The sequence below is a fragment of the Carcharhinus amblyrhynchos genome, chromosome 8 (assembly GCF_965287045.1).
Source record: "Carcharhinus amblyrhynchos chromosome 8, sCarAmb.v2.hapA, whole genome shotgun sequence".
Taxonomy (NCBI): domain Eukaryota; kingdom Metazoa; phylum Chordata; class Chondrichthyes; order Carcharhiniformes; family Carcharhinidae; genus Carcharhinus; species Carcharhinus amblyrhynchos.
This window is the reverse complement of record NC_137331.1, coordinates 79307565-79325894: the sequence shown is the minus strand read 5'-3', so window position 1 is coordinate 79325894 and position 18330 is coordinate 79307565. Positions and strand designations below refer to the sequence as shown.

The 18330-nt window shown below is 44.7% G+C and overlaps 1 protein-coding gene across 9 annotated transcripts in view; it reads left to right on the top strand.

Annotated features, from left to right (window-relative positions):
• dlgap1a (discs, large (Drosophila) homolog-associated protein 1a) overlaps nucleotides 1-7724 on the top strand; it is a 654490-nt gene extending 646766 nt beyond the window's left edge. For all 9 annotated transcript variants that reach the window (XM_080194324.1, XM_080194322.1, XM_080194325.1 and 6 more), the window contains one exon: nucleotides 5139-7724. In XM_080194324.1, coding sequence (XP_080050450.1) covers nucleotides 5139-5354 — 216 coding nt within the window. In that variant the 3' untranslated portion in view covers nucleotides 5355-7724. The remainder of the gene's footprint in view (nucleotides 1-5138) is intronic.
• Nucleotides 7725-18330: the final 10606 nt, after the last annotated feature.

Genomic DNA, 18330 nt, shown 5'->3' with positions numbered 1-18330 from the left:
CCCTACCATTAACTGAGCAAGTCCTGCCCTGGTTCAATCGACCAAAATGCATCACCTCGCATTTGACTAAATTAAACTCCATCTGTCATTTGTCAGCCCACTGGCCCAATTGATCAAGATCTTGCTGCAATTGGAGATAACTTTCTTCACTGTCCACCATGCCACCAATCTTGCTGTCATCTGCAAACTTACTAACCATGCCCCCTATATTCTCATCCAAATCATTAATACAAATGACAAATAACAATGGGCCCAGCACTGATCCCTAAGGCACACTGCAGGTCACAGGCCTCCAGTTTGAAAAACAACTCTCTACAACCACCCTCCAGCTTCTGCCAAGAAGCCAATTTTGTATCCATTTAGATACATCAGCCTGGATCCTGTGACATTTAACTTTATGCAACAACCTACCATGCAGTACCTTGTCAAAGGCCTTGCTAAAGTCCATTTAGACAACATCAAGTGCACTGCTCTCATCTACCTTCTTGATTACCCCTTCAAAAATCTCAACTAAATTTGTGATGTGGAGATGCTGGCATTAAACTGGGGTGGGCACAGTAAGAAGTCTCACAATACCCGGTTAAAGTCCAACAGGTTTATTTGGTATCACGAGCTTTCGGAGTGCTGCTCTTTCCTCAGGTGAAGGAGCAGCACTCCAAAAGCTCATGATGCCAGATAAACCTGTTAGACTTTAACCTGGTGTTGTAAGACTTCACATTTTTATTTACGCCACCGAATATTTATAAAGTCTTTGAAGTGGCATTTATGAAAACAAGGATTTATATTCAAAGAGAGTTAAATATCCTCAGACATCTTTAACCTCTCTTTCACCAATCTGAGGTCCCTATCTGCTTCAAGGAGATAATCATCATTCTGGTACCAAAGAAATGACCATTGTCCGGTGGCTCTGATATCCATCATTATGAAGTGCTTTGAAAGGTTAGTCATGGCACAAATCAATCCTGGTCTCCCAAATTGCCTAGATCCACTACAGTTCGCCTACTACTGCAACAGGTCCACAGCAAACGCCATCTCACTGTCCCTGCACCCAGCCCTGGAACACCTAGATAACAAGGACACTTCTGTCAAACTCCTATTCATAGACTACAGCTCAGTCTTTAACACCACAATTTCTACAAATCTCATCTCCAAACTCTATGGCCTGGAGCTCAGCTCCTCCCTCTACGACTGCGTCCTGGAATTCCTAATCCACAGACCACAATCAGTAAAGGCTAGGCAACAACACGTCCTCCATGATCATCCTCAGTTTTTATCCTCAACCGCTTAATATACTCCTTATATGCCTATGACTGTGTGGCCAAATTCTTCTCCAACTCAATTCTCAAGTTTGCTGATGACACCACTGTAGTGGTTTGGATCTCAAACAATAACGAGACAGAGTACAGGAAAGAGATAGAGAATCTGGTGAACTGGTGCAATGATAATAATCTCTCTCTCAATGTCAACAAAAGGAAAGAGATAGTCCTCAACTTCAGGAAGCATAAAGGGGAAGATGCCCCTGTCTACATAAAGGGGGACAAAGTGGAAATGGTCATGAGCTTCAAGTTTCTAGGTGTCCAGCTCACCAACAACATGTCCTGGTTCCTCCTATGCTGACAGTATAGTTAAGAAAGTCCATCAACACCTCTACTTTTGCAGGAGGCTAAGTAAATTTGGCATGTCAGTTACGAATCTCACCAACATTTACAGATGTACCATAGAAAGCATTCTTTCTGGCTGTATCACAGGTTGGTATGTCTCCTGCTCAGTCCAATGCCACAAAAAACTACAAAGAGTCATGAATGTAGCCCAATCCATCATGCAAACCAGCCTCTCATCCATTAACTCAGTCTACACTTCCAGCTGCCTCAGAAAAGCAGCCAGCATAAGGACCCCATGCACCCTGGACACACTCTCTTCCACCTTCTTCCATCGGGGAAAAAGATACAAAACTCTGTGGTCACGTACCAACCAACTGAAGAACAACTTCTTCCCTGCTGCTATCAAACTTTTGAATGGACCTATCTCATATTACATTGATCTTTCTCTGCACCCTAGCAATGACAGTAACACTACATTCTTCACTCTGTACTTTCCTTCTCAATGAATAGTATGCTTTGTCTGTAAAGCACACAAGAAACAATACTTTTCACTGAATATCAATACGTGTGACAATAATAAATCAAATCAAAATCATATATAGTGAATGGATTTTTATCAATGAGAATGGTATTTTTTGAAATAGTGAATTCATCAGTTAAGAACTCTGTTTAATCTCAGCATAAATCCTGAGGTCTTTCCATGTTGGATACTGGATGAATTGGCATGGAGGCAAAGAGTGGTGGATGAGGGTCATGGGTTGTCAAGAGCTGTCACTAAGTTGATAAAGGTGCTATAAAAGGCAAGTGTAGAAGGCACAGATTGATTTGGAGGATATGAAAGACTTTGGGGATTGGTGGAGGGGTAAAGGTTGGCATTGCACAGGATAACCGGACTATGGACACAGATGGCGGCATGAGGCAGCATGGATTGGCATTGATTGGGACACAGGGAATGTAAGGAGATGAGGGCTGTTTTTTCTCATTGCTTCAATAAAATGCAAGAGCACTGAGGCCAACCTTTTGTCCAATCAGTCTCTGCATCTGGTAGCTTCTGAACTCTTTCTGGGTTGGCAACTGCCAATCCCATTTTCATCCAACGCTTGGAACAGAAATCTGACTTTAGGGAGGGTAGAACATGGGAGGCCAGCAAGGAGTGGATTATACTGATCAAGTCCAGAGAAAATAAAACCTGGTTCAGCTGAGATTAGAAGAGCTTTGTGCAGTGTTATGGAGATGGTTTTGATGATGGTGCAGACATGGGATTGGAACTTGGTCTCAGAGTCAAACACTCTGGGTCAGTCTCAGCAAGTTGCCAGAGACTAGGATGGAGTCAGAAATGGAAATTTAGGACAGGGTTCAAAAACAATGGTTTGTCTCTTGCCAACCTTTCCATGGGTATAATTTCTGCTCATTCAGTACTGAATATCAGACGAACAGTTGAGAAAGTTGGTTGTGAGATAGAATTGGTGTCTTCAGTGCACATGGGGAAACTCATGCTGTGTTTTTGGATAATATCACTGAGAAGCAGCATATAGATGGGAACTAGGAAGGAATTAGATCCTTGGGATCTAGATAACAGAGATAAGTGCCGGAATTCTACCGCCTTGCCTGCCTGAGGCTCATAAGATCCTGCCCAAGGCCAACAGAGAATGCCGTTCTGTGAGCCTCATCCGCGGCGTGAAATTCTGGTAAAAAATCAGAGGTGTGAGAAGAGGAACCATAACTCTTTGTTTCTGACTCCAGAGATTCTGCCTGCCCTGCTGAATGTTTCCTCTTCTGTTCTTTATTTGAAGGAGTACAATATTACAGTTGGCATCATCATTTCCTTGGGCTGGGGTTGGGAAGAACTGGTTAGTGTTCCGATATTCAATTGTGATCTGGTAACTGATATTGGCTGCTAATGGATGAAGGTGACAAATTTATTTGAGCTGAAATTCCACCCCCCCACCCAACCACCACCCCCCCGCCCCCCCCGCCCCCCCCCCCCCCCCCGCCCCGGAATTATCAAATAGTCTGTCATCAGTCACGGTGTAGATTGACACTTGACAAATATATCATTATGATATCACAAGAAAGAGAGGACAAAGCACAGAATGTACCTGTAGCTCTGCAGCCTTGTACTCAACTTCATATTCTTGGGAAATAATAGTTATGTCAGGAATAGTATTTTACAGTTCAGCAAACAAACATGAGCATTACCCGATCAGACTATTTGTCATGTTTCTTCCTGCTTGGGAAAAATACCATTTAGTTGTTGGTATTGTACTCATGGAACCAGACCAAGTTAGGAGAGGAGAGAAAATGAAACTTGCAGAAAGAATTCTACGATTATAGAGCTGTGACTCTGAAGCAATAGTTCTGAATAGGAGAGGAACAGACTTCTACTTACACACAGCTTGTTTCAGAACCACAGGACATCCCAGAATACATCACAGCCTGTTAACCACTTTGGAAATGTAGTCACTGCTGTTTAGATTTATCTATTAGTGTCAGAAGTAGGTTTACAACACTGCGATGAAGTTACTGTGAAAATCCCCTAGTGGCCGCAAGTTCCTCCGCAACTCAGTCCTAAATCTGCTCCTCCTTATTTTGAGGTTTTGGCCCCTAGTTCTGGTAAGCTGTGGAACACTCGGAGGAAACCCATGCAGACACAGGGAGGACATGCAGACGCCACACAGAGAGTGATCCAAGCCAGGAATCAAACTCGGGTCCCTGGTGCTGTGAGGAACAGTGCTAACCACCGTGCCACCCCGTAATGTAGCAGCAGTCAATTTTTGCATAGCAAGATCTCACAATAATACAAGAGAGGCATGAGTGGATACTTTCTTTTAGTGATGTTGGTTGAAAGATAAATGCTGGCCAGAGTTCTGGGAGAACTCCTTTGCTCTCCAACTAATGCCATGGTCTTATTTACATCCACCCAAGAGGCCAAACAGGGCCCCAGTTTAATGTTCATCTGATAGATGGCCGCCGTCAACAGATAGTGAGTGCAGCATTCCTCCAACACTGCACTGAAGTGTCAAACTGGATTATATGCTGAAATCTCTGGCATCCTCAATAGTCTGGCTCAGAGTGCTACCAATGAGTTAAGGTTGAGTTTAAAAAATAATTAAGAAACATGACACATAGTCTGACCAGTTAATACTCACGTTTGTTTGCTTAATTGTAAAATACTATTTCTGACTATTACTTCCCAAGAATCTGAAGTTGAGTACAAGGCTGCAGAGCTACAAGAACATTCTGTGCTTCATTCTTCCTCCCTTTCTTGAGATATCATAATGATATGATGTAACTGGGCACCAGTGAGAAAGATAATTGCTGTGTGAATTGGTTATATGCTAGTGTCGACTCTTGCTCTATAAAGTGAGTAATTTTTGATAATGACTTGATACGTTTTCTTAAAGAAGGGAGAGCAACAATGTTGCCAGGTGCTGTATGCATCTAATAATTGTGTGAAATGGTGTCGCTGTGATTTGTCACACCTAGCTGAAGAAGAGAATCATTTCTAAGTCATTCACATGCTATTTCTTACTGCAGGAGAAAAGGATTCCCCCTCCCGTGCCAAAGAAACCGCCAAAGGGTCAAGTTCCCCTCAAACGTGAGAAATCACTGGAAGCCACTGAGAAACAGAGGCAGGAGGCACGGAAACGCCTGATGGCTGCCAAACGGGCAGCATCTGTGCGACAGAACTCTGCCACAGAGAGTGCGGACAGCATCGAGATCTATATCCCAGAGGCCCAGACAAGACTATAAGCCACACCGGATCGTAACTGTGATAACTTTACAATCACAGAGCAAGTTGTTTGTAGCATTTTCATGTTACAGGTTCATTAGAGATACAACCAACCAGATGTATCCCTTTAAGCCCCATTGGAGCATTAAAAATCAGGACAGTTATGAGCAGGTGTGGCATTCTTAATAAACCCAGGAAAAGAATTGTAAACTGCTCTAACATATTCCACCATTAATGTAGCTACATAAAATACTTGCTAACTGCCATGTCATTTGCATGGCTTCACATTAATTGTTGTTGCTGTTGCATTTTTGTAATTTCTGTATTCTGGCTCCACTAAATCATTCATATATATAGTTAAGTTTCAACTACTGACAGTAGTTCAAATACAATTAAGAAACAGAAACATTAAAATTTATGTGTGCACAGCAATAGAAAACACTTTAATACTGCTGAGAGGTCTTTTGGGAAATTGATGTCTTCCTAAGTATTGATGTTAGAATTTAGGACCAAGATTAATTATTTCAGAATAGATGGGTGCATTGCTCTTATCACCTCACATTTTTGTAACTGGATTTTGACAGTTTTTGAACCATAAATGTGCTAATGGCACTATGAACAATGGGCAAGGAACAGTTGTCTTTGTCTTGTTCTTTGAAGTGCTTCACAAGCACAGGGGTTAGCAGCAATGAACTAAATGAAAACTAAAATCTTGACTGACAGATTTTAAAGATGTCCCATGGATTGTCCATCTGTTCAAGCAGTTGTTACAAAAGGTCAGTAGTGGCTGGGAAGGAGAATCTTTTTATAACGAGCAAAATGGGATAGTTGCAGGCAACTCTTTAGATAAATTGAGTAAATGAAAGCCATGAGTTAAATGGGCTTCCTAATCTTTGTGTTCCCTACTTCCATGTAAATTCAAGAATAGCATTGGAGTGTTTCTTAACTGCACATTTTAATTGACAGTAGTTTAGTAAGAGCATATGGAAATAGGAAAATCTATGAGATAAACATGTCACTGTAAATGAGCCATTTGGGTGATGCAGTGAATATATAGTATATACTTTTGAAAGGTATTGCCAATCGTGATTATGATGTTTATTTACGGAGGAGAGGGTCTGCTTCTGAAATTCACCAGATAAGGGCTAGTTAGTGATTCTTTGCCGTATCTTGAGAACAAACTGATCTGATCCTATCAGGTGTCTGACATTTTTTAAACTGCGTCTTTTATCAATTTCCCTTTGATCTACAATACCCAATATGTCACTGTTACGATTTGTACATGCTTTTGATTGAAATGTGTCCAATGATGTAGCTGCTAGAGTAAAATTACCAGTTATAAGTAATGTACTTTTGTCAATGTGCTAAGCTCTTTCATTTTCTATGATTACACTTTAAAGAACTTGGAGATCTGGGCTGGTAATGCATTTGCCTAAATGCATTAATCTGTGCCTATTATGTATGTATATATATATACATATGTGATATGAAAATAATTTCCTTTTATATAAGATGCAAATAAGTTTTTTTGTCCAGACAGAAATGTTTCCCCTCAGTTCCTCTGTGCTGCCCAAAACACATGCTTTGCTCAGAGTTATTGGGTGAGAGAACCCATGTTAAATGTACATTGTACTGCATCACTATTCAATCACCTGGAAACAATCATGTGAAGTTTCAAAGACGATCCTGTTCGTACGTGGTGAACCTTTACTGTGAATTTGGAGGACGACAAACCTGAATAATTTGTTGGAAAAAGGTACTTCCTGTATCTCAGTTCCATTGGTGGCATTTTCTTGTCCTCTGCACTTGTGGCCTAAATAATTGGCTTCAGCCTCTCTCATAACTCTGTATCCACCTGGGCTTAATAGAGCAATATGTGGATGTCACCCTGCACTCCTTTTTAATACAAATATCGATCTGTAGAACTGTTCTACCAGAATACATTGACTGCTTGTGAAAGTCAGTAACTGTGAATAATGTTACTTCCCATGGTGTATGGTAAGAAAAAGTTGATTATTTGTGCGACCCAAGATTAAAAGCTTGCGGCAACTGGGTCCAATAAAGCTCCTTAAGTATCCCGTCACAAGTCAGATTTTAAGATGAATGTTATATTTAAGAATTTTTTTTGTTACCTCATTTATATTTATTCTTTAAATAGAATCCTTAACTTATCGAAGACTAAAAAAATTTCTCTGAAATTCACATCAGTTGCAGTACGGGATACTGAACAGCAAGTAAATTATTAGTGAAATCTGAAATGGATTCCTACCTAATTTCAAAATAGTTTGTGCATTGGTAGAGTGTAATTATTCAATTAAAATTTTCTGTAAATAATTGGATGTTTCCCATGATGTAAAAAAATTACTTAATTAAAACGATGTACACTTACATTTCTGAGTTATGTGTTGTCTGAAGTCCTTTTTCATTGTGATCTTCTGTCTTATTCTGAAAGCACTCTTAATGGAGTGCTACTACAGACACTGCCAACAATTCAGATACTTCCTTCGGGTGACCATTCTGCATACATACCCTTAGATAATGATTACCAGCAAGCTATTAACCTGAAATGACAAGACTACCAAGCTATCACATGGCACCCAAACAGCAATTTTCCAGCATCAGGCAAGAAAATCAGACAGGAATATTCATGCTAATTTTCCCCTTTGTTAAAAGGTGCAATTGCTAACTACACCACCATTGATCCTGACTTATATGGGTCAATCTTGGTTTCTATGTGTCTTATTCACTTTGGTCATAAGAAAGAAATGCAGAATATTTTTTAAACGGTAACTTGGAAGTCACAAGGTTCAAGTTTTAAAATTTGATTTATTAGTGTCACAAGTGAGCTTACATTAATACTGCAATGAAGTTACTGTGAAAATCCTCAAGTCACCACACTCCGGCATCAGTCCATGAACACCGAGGAGAATTTAGCATGGCCAATGCACCTAACCAGCACATCTTTTGGACTGTGGGAGGAAACCGGAAAACCCAGAAGACACAGGGAGACTCCATACAATAACCCAAGCCAGGAATCGAACCCGGGTCCCTGGCACTGTGAGGCAGCAGTGCGAACCACAGTGCCACCCATAAATAGACTTGGATGTGTTCAAGCAGGGGACAAACAATTAGAAAGGCAAAAGTTCTGTTGGTGTTTATTGCAAGTGGATCGGAGTACAAGAATAAAGAAATCATGCGACAATTGTACAGAGCTTTTGTAAGGCTCACATCTAGAGTACTGTCTGCAGTTTTGGTCTCCAGATTTAGGAAAGGATACATTTACATTCAGTATACTGAAGGTGCACTCAATTAATCCTTGGGGGATGAGGGGGCTGACCTGTGATATCAGAATGAGTAAATTGGGTTTATAGTCTCTGAAATCTAGAAGAATGAGAGGCGGTCTCATTGAAACCTACAAAATTCTGATGGGGCTTGATAGGTTAGATTATGAGGCTGGAATTTTCAGGCTGTTCACAACAGTGGGATCTTCCAGTCCCATTAATGGTGCATCCCCGCGGCAAGTTTCCCAGGAATGACGGTTACATTCAACAGGAAATCCCATTGACAATGGCGTGCTATCTTGGTGCATGGAAAATCCCAACCTGAGAGATTATTTCCACTGGTCAGAGAATCTAAAACATGGGGTATAGGCTCAGAATACGGTGTCAATCATTTAGGATGAAAATGAGGAAAGATCACTCGAAGACGAGGAATTGTCTATGCTGGAAGGTTGTGGATGCTCCATCATTGAACGAATTTTAAAGAACATAAGAAATAGGAGCAGGAGTAGACCATCTAGCCCTTCGAGCCTGCCCCACCATTCAATAAGATGATGGCTGATCTGTCGTGGCTCAGTTCCACATTCCCGCCCTCTCCCCATAACCCTTAATCCCCTTGCCTATCAAAAACCTATCAACCCGCGTCTTAAATATATTTAGCGAGGCAGCCTCCACCACCTCAATGGGCAGAGAATTCCAGAGATTCATCACCCTTTGAGTGAAGAAGTTCCTCCTCAACTCTGTTCTAAACTGCCCCCCCCCCCGCCCCCTTTATCTTGGGGCTGTGCCCTCTAGTCCTACTGTCTTTTCTGAGCGGTAAGAGCCTCTCCACCTCTATCCTATCCATCCCATTCATCATCTTATACGTCTCAATGAGATCTCCCCTCATTCTTCTAAACTCTAACGAGTACAAGCCTAGTTTATTCAGCCTCTCCTCATAGTTCAACCCTCTCAACTCCGGTATCAGCCTAGTAAACCTCCTCTGCACTCCCTCCAAGGCCAAAATATCCTTGCGTAAATGCGGCGACCAAAACTGCACACAGTATTCCAGCTGCAGCCTCACCAGTGCCCCGTACAGTTGCAGCAAGACCTCCCTACTTTTATATTCAATCCCCCTCGCTATGAAGGCCAGCATCCCATTAGCCTTCCTGACCACCTGCTGCACCTGCAGGCTGGGTTTTTGCGACTCATGCACAAGGACCCCCAGGTCCCTCTGCACCGTCGCACGCTACAGTTTTTCGCCATGTAAGTTATAGTCCTTCCTACCATTATTCCTACCAAAGTGGACAACTTCACACTTGCCAACATTAAATTCCATTTGCCAGTTCCTGGCCCATTCGCCCAGCCTATCTAGATCCCTCTGCAGAATTTCCATACCCGCCGCCCAATTTGCCGTTCCACCAATCTTGGTGACATCAGCAAATTTCGACACCATACACTCGGTTCCCTCCTCCAGATCATCTATATAATTGGTAAATAGCTGAGGCCCCAGCACCGACCCCTGGGGCACTCCACTAGTCACCAACCGCCAATCCGAATAGCACCCATTGACCCCCCACTCTCTGCCTCCTATTTGACAGCCAATCCTCTATCCACGCTAACACCCTACCCCCAACTCCATGCCCCCTGACCTTCTGTAATAACCTCTTGTGCGACACCTTATCAAACGCCTTCTGAAAATCAAGAAACACCACAGCCACCGGCTCTCCTCTATTCACCGCCCTAGACACATCCTCATAGAACTCCAATAAATTCGTCAGACACGACTTCCCCTTAACGAAACCGTGCTGCGTCTGCTCTATCAAACAATTCTCCTCAAGATGCCTCGCTATTTTCTCCTTGATCACGGATTCTAACATTTTACCTACAACAGACTTAAACTAACCGGCCTATAATTCCCTGCCTTTTGCCTGCCACCCTTCTTAAACAATGGCGGAACATTAGCCGTTTTCCAATCTTCCGGCACTTCCCCGGAATCCAGCGACGTTTGGAAAATAATCACCAAGACATCCACTATCACCTCCACCATTTCTTTCAGAACCCTTGGATGCATTCCATCCAGTCCTGGGGACTTGTCCACAATCAGTCCCTCCAGTCTTTCGAGCACTGCCTCTCTAGTAACAATAATGTCATGCAGGCCCTCCACTCCTACCATCTTTCCATCGCTAACACCCGGCAAATTATTCACGTCCTCCTCCGAGAAGACCGAAACAAAAAAGTTATTCAAGGCCTCAGCCATTTCCCCATCCCCTACCACTAAGTCCCCCCTCTCATCCTCTAAGGGTCCAACGTTTACCCTAGTCAGCCTCTTCCTTTTTATATATTTATAAAAACTCTTACTATCCTTTTTTATATTTAGCGCTAGCCCAGCTTCATAGTTTATCCTACCCTTCTTTATCAACTTCTTTGTCATTCTTTGTTGATATTTAAACCTCTCCCAATCCTCTTCTCACCCACTACTCTTAGCTAATCGAAACGCCTCCGCTTTTAATTTAACACTTTCCTTTACCTCCTTCGTTATCCACGGCTGATTATCTCTCCTCCTACAATCCTTTTTAACCATTGGAATAAATTTCTGCTGAGCACCAAGAAAGATCTCCTTAAAGATCCTCCACTGCTCCTCAGCAGACCTACTTTCTAATGCACTCCCCCAATCAACATTCGTCAATTCCTCTCTCATCCTATCGTACTCCCCTCTGTTCAAACAAAGGACACATGTCCGGGAACCCACTTTTTCCTCCTCCATCTGCATCAGAAACTCCACCATACAATGATCACTCTTCCCAAGAGGATCCTTCACCACAAGGTCCCTAATTCTACCCGCCTCATTACATAACACCAGATCCAAGATAGCTCGCTCCCCCGTCGGCTCCAACACACACTGTTCAAGGAAACTATCCCGGCAGCATTCCAAGAACTCTTCTTCAAGCCCACCGCGTCCAACATGGGTCAACCAATCAATATGTAAATTGAAATCCCCCATAATTATCGCCGTTCCATTCCTGCACGCTGCATTTATTTGCGCGTTAACAGCCTGCCCCACCTCCAGATCATTATTTGGGGGCCTATAGATGACACCCACCAGCATCTTCCTCCCTTTGCTGTTCCTAATCTCCACCCACAACGATTCCACTTTCTGCTCATTGGCTCCTACATCATCCCTTACTACCACCCTGATGCTATCCTTAATCAGCAGAGCTACGCCCCCCCACCCTTTTTCCTCCCGCCTATCCTTCCTAAACACTTGATACCCCTGGACATTCAGCTCCCAGTCCCTGTCACCTTGCAGCCACGTCTCTGTAATGGCCACCAGATCATATCCATTTGTGCTGATCTGCCCCACCAGCTCATTCACTTTATTCCGACTGCTTCGTGTATTCAGATAAAGTGCCTTCATCCCAGCCTTCACCTGGACCCTTTTTGCCGGAACGCCACCAACCTTACTCACGCCCCCTACTCCCTTTATTATTGGGACATCCTTGGCCTCTTCCCTTACCTGTACCCGCTCCTTTACTTTAGACCCCGTAATGTCACCTACCCTCGCACCCTCCCCCCCCCCAAATTAGTTTAAAGCCCTGTCTACAGTCCTATCTACACGATTCGCCAGGACTCTGGTCCCAGCACAGTTCAGACCAACCCCATCCCACCTGAACAGGTCCCACCTACCCCAATACTATGCCAATGCCCCATAAATTCAAACCCATTCCTCCCACACCAATCCCTGAGCCACCCATTTACTTCCTTAATCTTATCAACCCTACGCCCGTCTGCACACGGTTCAGGCAGTAGTCCGGAGATAACCACCTTGTCGGTTCTACATTTTAATTCCATTCCCAGCTTTTCATACTCCCTCCCCAGATCCTCAGTTCGCATTTTGCCTACGTCATTGGCACCCACATGTACTACAACGACCGGATTCTCACCCTCCCACTCCAGGTTCCTCTGCAGCCCAAATGTGACATCCTGGGCCTGAGCACCAGGCAAACAATACACCCTTCTGTGCACTTTGTCATTGTGACAAAGGACAGTGTCAATACCCTTAACCACACTATCCCCAATTACTACTATGTTCCTTTTCACCTTCTGTTTGCCTATGTCCTGTGTCTGCATCACTGTACCGTGTGCAGTTTGCTCACCAACCTCACAGCCCTCGTTCTTGTCCACACTGGAAGCAAGAACCTCAAACCTGTTATGCAGATTGAGAGGCTGAGGCATTCGGTCCCCACCCTCCTTCCTCCGGTCCCCACCCTCCTTCCTCCGGTCCCCACTCTCCTTCCTCCTGTCCCCACCCTCCTTCCTCCTCTCAGCAGCCCCCTCCTGTTCCTGACCCTTAGAGTTAGCCAGTCTAGGGGGGGGTGGATGTCACTTGCACCCCATTGACAATGGCACCCTCCCTCCCCCTGATGAGCCTCAGTGTCTGTAGCTCAGAGGCCAGCTCATCTACTTTGAGCTGGAGCTCCTCCAGCAACCTGCACTTACTGCAGACATGGTCACTGGGAAGGACCCTGGGGTCCACCAGCTCCCACATCATACAGAAACAGCACATCACATGCCCCTCCATTATTCCCTGTAGTAATATTGAGCAACGATTTCAACGCAAACTTACCTGGCCCTTTTCTCCCTAGCCCTTTGTTCCTAAGCCCTAGTAGCTCACTCAGCTTCCCTCACACTCCGCTGCCCGCTCCGACGCTGCCCGCTGTCTACACCAGGCCTCCTTTTAAACTTGGCGCTGTTTAAAAGCCTGCTTACCCACAAATCCCTGCTATCCACTCCCTTTGAATTCTTAAAGCAGTAAGCTGAGATAGATTTGTGATATCGAGGAATTGAGGGGTATGGGGAGTGGAAGCCATGATCGTATTGAATGGTAGAGCAAGCTCAACGGGCCATATGGTCTACTCCTACTTCTTGTGTAACGCAGTACCAGAAAATACATCCGCCCAATAAAGTATGAGGAGAACAGTTGCTAATACGTAATTTATCCACATGACCTTAACCCCCATTCCTTGTCTTAGGTGGTGATCCTTCCCTTTGAATGGTTTCATTTGTGGCAGGCACCTTTGGAATCTCATTCAGTTGGTTATTATTTACAATGATAGTCAATTTCAGTATGCTAACAAGCAAGGAGAGGAGCATTGTGGCCTAGACATTAATCATTTGATGTCCACACATGCACACTTAAGCAGCGAGGGTCCCTATCTGTTACTCCTTCCTAACTCACAGACATTACGGGCTCTTCATGCATTTTCTTTGAGATCAGCACAGGAAAGAGTTTGCAGAGAAACTCTGGGTCTTTGCATGTGTTAAATTTCAAAATTATACACCATTGTCAAAAATGCTGCCCCTTTCCTGTGAGCACTGCTGTTCAGAGCCTGAAAAGTATGATATTTTGTATTAATGGAGGTATATTCTCATATAGAATGTATTAGTCTCTGATTGTATCACTGTTTGCCTGACATCCAATATTGAATGAATAGAAATTTCTTCCAAATATTGGAAAGATGAAAGCCATCATCTTCAACTGCTTCAGTACAAAAATCTATCCCTCTCCCTGGCAATTGTCTGAGCAGTCTCGATGCCCTGTTTAGCACCATTAACTTTTTTCATTATTATTTCTTGGCAGGTCAGCATGGTTGGCAAGGCCTATCCCAAACAGCCATTGAATAGGTGGTGGTAAGCTGCCTTCTTGAACCACTGTCTATTTTTGATGGAAAATTCAGTACTGTTAGGGAGTGCTAAAATTTTTACCCAGCAACACTGGAGGAATGGTGATACAGTTCTATATCAGGATGGGGTGTGGCTTGGAGGGAAGCTTGTAGGTGGTTGGGGTTTCCATTCATCAGGGGGAGGTAATGACTGAGCAGTATTATCGCTAGACTATTAATCCAGAAACTCAGCTCATGTTCTGGGGACCCCGGGTTCAAATTCTGTCACAGCAGGTGGTGGAATTTGAATTCAATAAAAAAAACCTGGAATTAAGAATCTACTGATGACCATGAAACCATTGTCGATTGTTGGAAAAATCCACCTGGTTCACTAATGTCCTTTAGGGAAGGAAATCTGCCATCTTTACCCACTCTGGCCTACATGTCACTCCAGAGCCACAATGTGGTTGACTCTCAAATGCCCTCTGAAATAGCCTAGCAAGCCACTCAGTTCAAGGGCAACTAGGGATTTTCAGAAGGCGTTTGACAAGGTACCTCACAAGAGGTTATTGCATAAGGTATGGGGGCATGGAGTCGGGGTAGGGTGTTAGCGTGGATAGAGGACTGGTTGTCAAATAGGAGGCAGAGAGTGGGGGTTAATGGGTGCTATTCGGATTGGCGGATGGTGACTAGTGGAGTGCCCCAGGGGTCGGTGCTGGGGCTTCAGCTTTTTACCATTTATATAGATGATCTGGAGGAGGGAACCGAGTGTAGGGTGTCGAAATTTGCTGATGACACCAAGATTGGGGGAACGGCAAATTGTGCGGAGGGTGTGGAGAGTCTACAGAAGGATCTAGATAGGCTGGGTGAATGGGCTAGGAAATGGCAAATGGAATTTAATGTTGGCAAGTGTGAGGTGGTCCACTTTGGTAGGAATAATGGTAGGAAGGACTATTACTTACGGGGCGAAAAACTGCAGCAGGCAATGGTGCAGAGGGACCTCGGGGTCCTTGTGCATGAGTCGCAAAAACCCAGCTTGCAGGTGCAGCAGGTGGTCAGGAAGGCGAATGGGATGCTGGCCTTCATAGCGAGGGGGATTGAATATAAAAGTAGTGAGATCTTGCTGCATAGGGCATTGGTGAGGCCGCAGCTGGAGTACTGTGTGCAGTTTTGGGTGTCGCACCTGCGCAAAGATATTTTGGCCTTGGAGGGAGTGCAGAGGAGGTTTACTAGGCTGATACCGGAGTTGAGGGGGTTGAGCTATGAGGAGAGGCTGAATAAACTAGGCTTGTTCTCGTTAGAGTTTAGAAGAATGAGGGGAGATCTCATTGAGACGTATAAGATGATGAATGGGATGGATAGGATAGAGGTGGAGAGACTCTTCCCGCTCAAAAAAGACACTAGGACTAGGGGGCACAGCCTCAAGATAAAGGGGGGGCGGTTTAGAACGGAGTTGAGGAGGAACTTCTTCACTCAAAGGGTGGTGAATCTCTGGAATTCTCTGCCCGTTGAAGTGGTGGAGGCTACCTCGCTAAATATTTTTAAGACGCGGGTTGATGGGTTTTTGATAAGAGAGGGGATTAAGGGTTATGGGGAGAGGGCGGGAATGTGGAACTGAGCCACGACAGATCAGCCATGATCTTATTGAATGGCGGGGCAGGCTCGAAGGGCTAGATGGCCTACTCCTGCTCCTATTTCTTATGTTCTTATGTTCTTCTTGAGTGTTGTTGGAGCTGCACTCGTCCAAGAAAGTGGAGGGTATTCTATCACATTCCTGAGTTGTAGATGGTGAACACAGTAAAAAGTCTGACAACACCAGGTTTTAGTCCAACTGATTTATTTGATAATAAACTCACAAGCTTTCAAGGTTTCCCTCTTCGTCAGGTGAATGGAGAGTTCTGGCCTCAGACAGAGCATATAAAGCACAGACAGTTTCGAGATTACTGATTAGAATGCGAATCCTTACACCTAACCTGCTGTTCAAGACCTGAAGTGGCTGACAATGTGAGTGGAAGGAGCACTGATCACAGTTTAAAGAGATGTGTATTGTCTCCAGACAGTACAGTAAGTGAGGTTTTGCAAACCCAGGCAAGTCACGGGGGTTACAGATAGTGCGACATGAACCCAAGATCCCTGTTGAGACCGTCCTCATGTGTGCAGAACTTGGCTATCAGTCTCTGTTCAGCGACTCTGCGCTGTCGTGTGTCGTGAAGGCCGCCTTGGAGAATGCTTACCCGAAGGTCAGAGGCTGAATGCCCGTGACCACTGAAGTGTTCGCCAACAGGAAGGGAACAGTCTTGCCTGGTGATTGTTGAGTGATGTTCATTCATCCGTTGTCGTAGCGTCTGCATGGTCTCCCCAATGTACCATGCTTCGGGGCATCCTTTCTTTCAACGTATCAGGTAGACAATGTTGGCCGAGTTGCAAGAGTATTTACCATGTACCTGGTGGATGGTATTCTCACGTGTGATGATGGTATCCATGTCGATGATCCGGCATGTCTTGCAGAGGTTGCTGTGGCAGGGTTGTGTGGTGTTGTGGTCACTGTTCTCCTGAAGACTGGGTAGTTTGCTGCGAACAATGGTCTGTTTGAGGTTGTGTGGTTGTCTGAAGGCAAGAAGTGGGGGTGTGGGGATAGCCCTGGTGAGATGTTCGTCTTCATCAATGATATGTTGGAGACTGGCAGTACTTCCCCGGAGCGGAGAAGCTACGACATCTTCTCCGGAGTCTTCAACATGTCATTGATGAAGACGAACATCTCGCCAGGGCTATCCCCACACCCCCACTTCTTGCCTTCAGACAACCACACAACCTCAAACAGACCATTGTTCGCAGCAAACTACCCAGTCTTCAGGAGAACAGTGACCACAACACCACACAACCCTGCCACAGCAACCTCTGCAAGACATGCCGGATCATCGACATGGATACCATCATCACACGTGAGAATACCATCCACCAGGTACATGGTAAATACTCTTGCAACTCGGCCAACCTGATACGTTGAAAGAAAGGATGCCCCGAAGCATGGTACATTGGGGAGACCATGCAGACGCTACGACAACGGATGAATGAACATCACTCGACAATCACCAGGCAAGACTGTTCCCTTCCTGTTGGCGAACACTTCAGTGGTCACGGGCATTCAGCCTCTGACCTTCGGGTAAGCATTCTCCAAGGCGGCCTTCATGACACACGACAACGCGGAGTCGCTGAGCAGAGACTGATAGCCAAGTTCTGCACACATGAGGACGGTCTCAACAGGGATCTTGGGTTCATGTCGCACTATCTGTAACCCCCGTGACTTGCCTGGGTTTGCAAAACCTCACTTACTGTACTGTCTGGAGACAATACACATCTCTGTAACCTGTGATCAGTGCTCCTTCCACTCACATTGTCAGCCACTTCAGGTCTTGAACAGCAGGTTAGGTGTAAGGATTCGCATTCTAATCAGTAATCTCGAAACTGTCTGTGCTTTATATGCTCTGTCTGAGGCCAGAACTCTCCATTCACCTGACGAAGAGGGAAACCTCGAAAGCTTGTGAGTATATTATCAAATAAATAGGTTGGACTAAAACCTGGTGTTGTCAGACTTTTTACTGTGTTTATGCCAGTCCAACGCCGGCATACCCACATCATGACTATTGTAGATGGTGGACAGGCTTTGGGGAATCAGGGGGTGAGTTACTCATCACACAATTCCCAGCCTCTGACCTGCTTGCAGCTTAAAATCTAGCTCAGCCAGCACGTTCACAATCTCACACTGCAATGGTGTAGCTCAGGACACATTTCACCATGATTGAACCAATATTTCTCTTCGGTGTTCACGCAGGGGGACATGGATATAGCTGAGGAGGACACTGGATTGCAGGGGAGTAGAATTGACAGTGTTGCAGTTGATAAGGAGGATGTGCTAGATATTCTGGAGGGTCTGAAAATAGATAAGTCCCCTGGTCCGGATGGGATTTACCCCAGGATTCTCTGGGAGGCAAGAGAAGTGATTGCAGAGCCTCTGGCTCTGATCTTCAGGTCGTCGTTGGCCTCTGGTATAGTACCGGAAGATTGGAGGTTAGCGA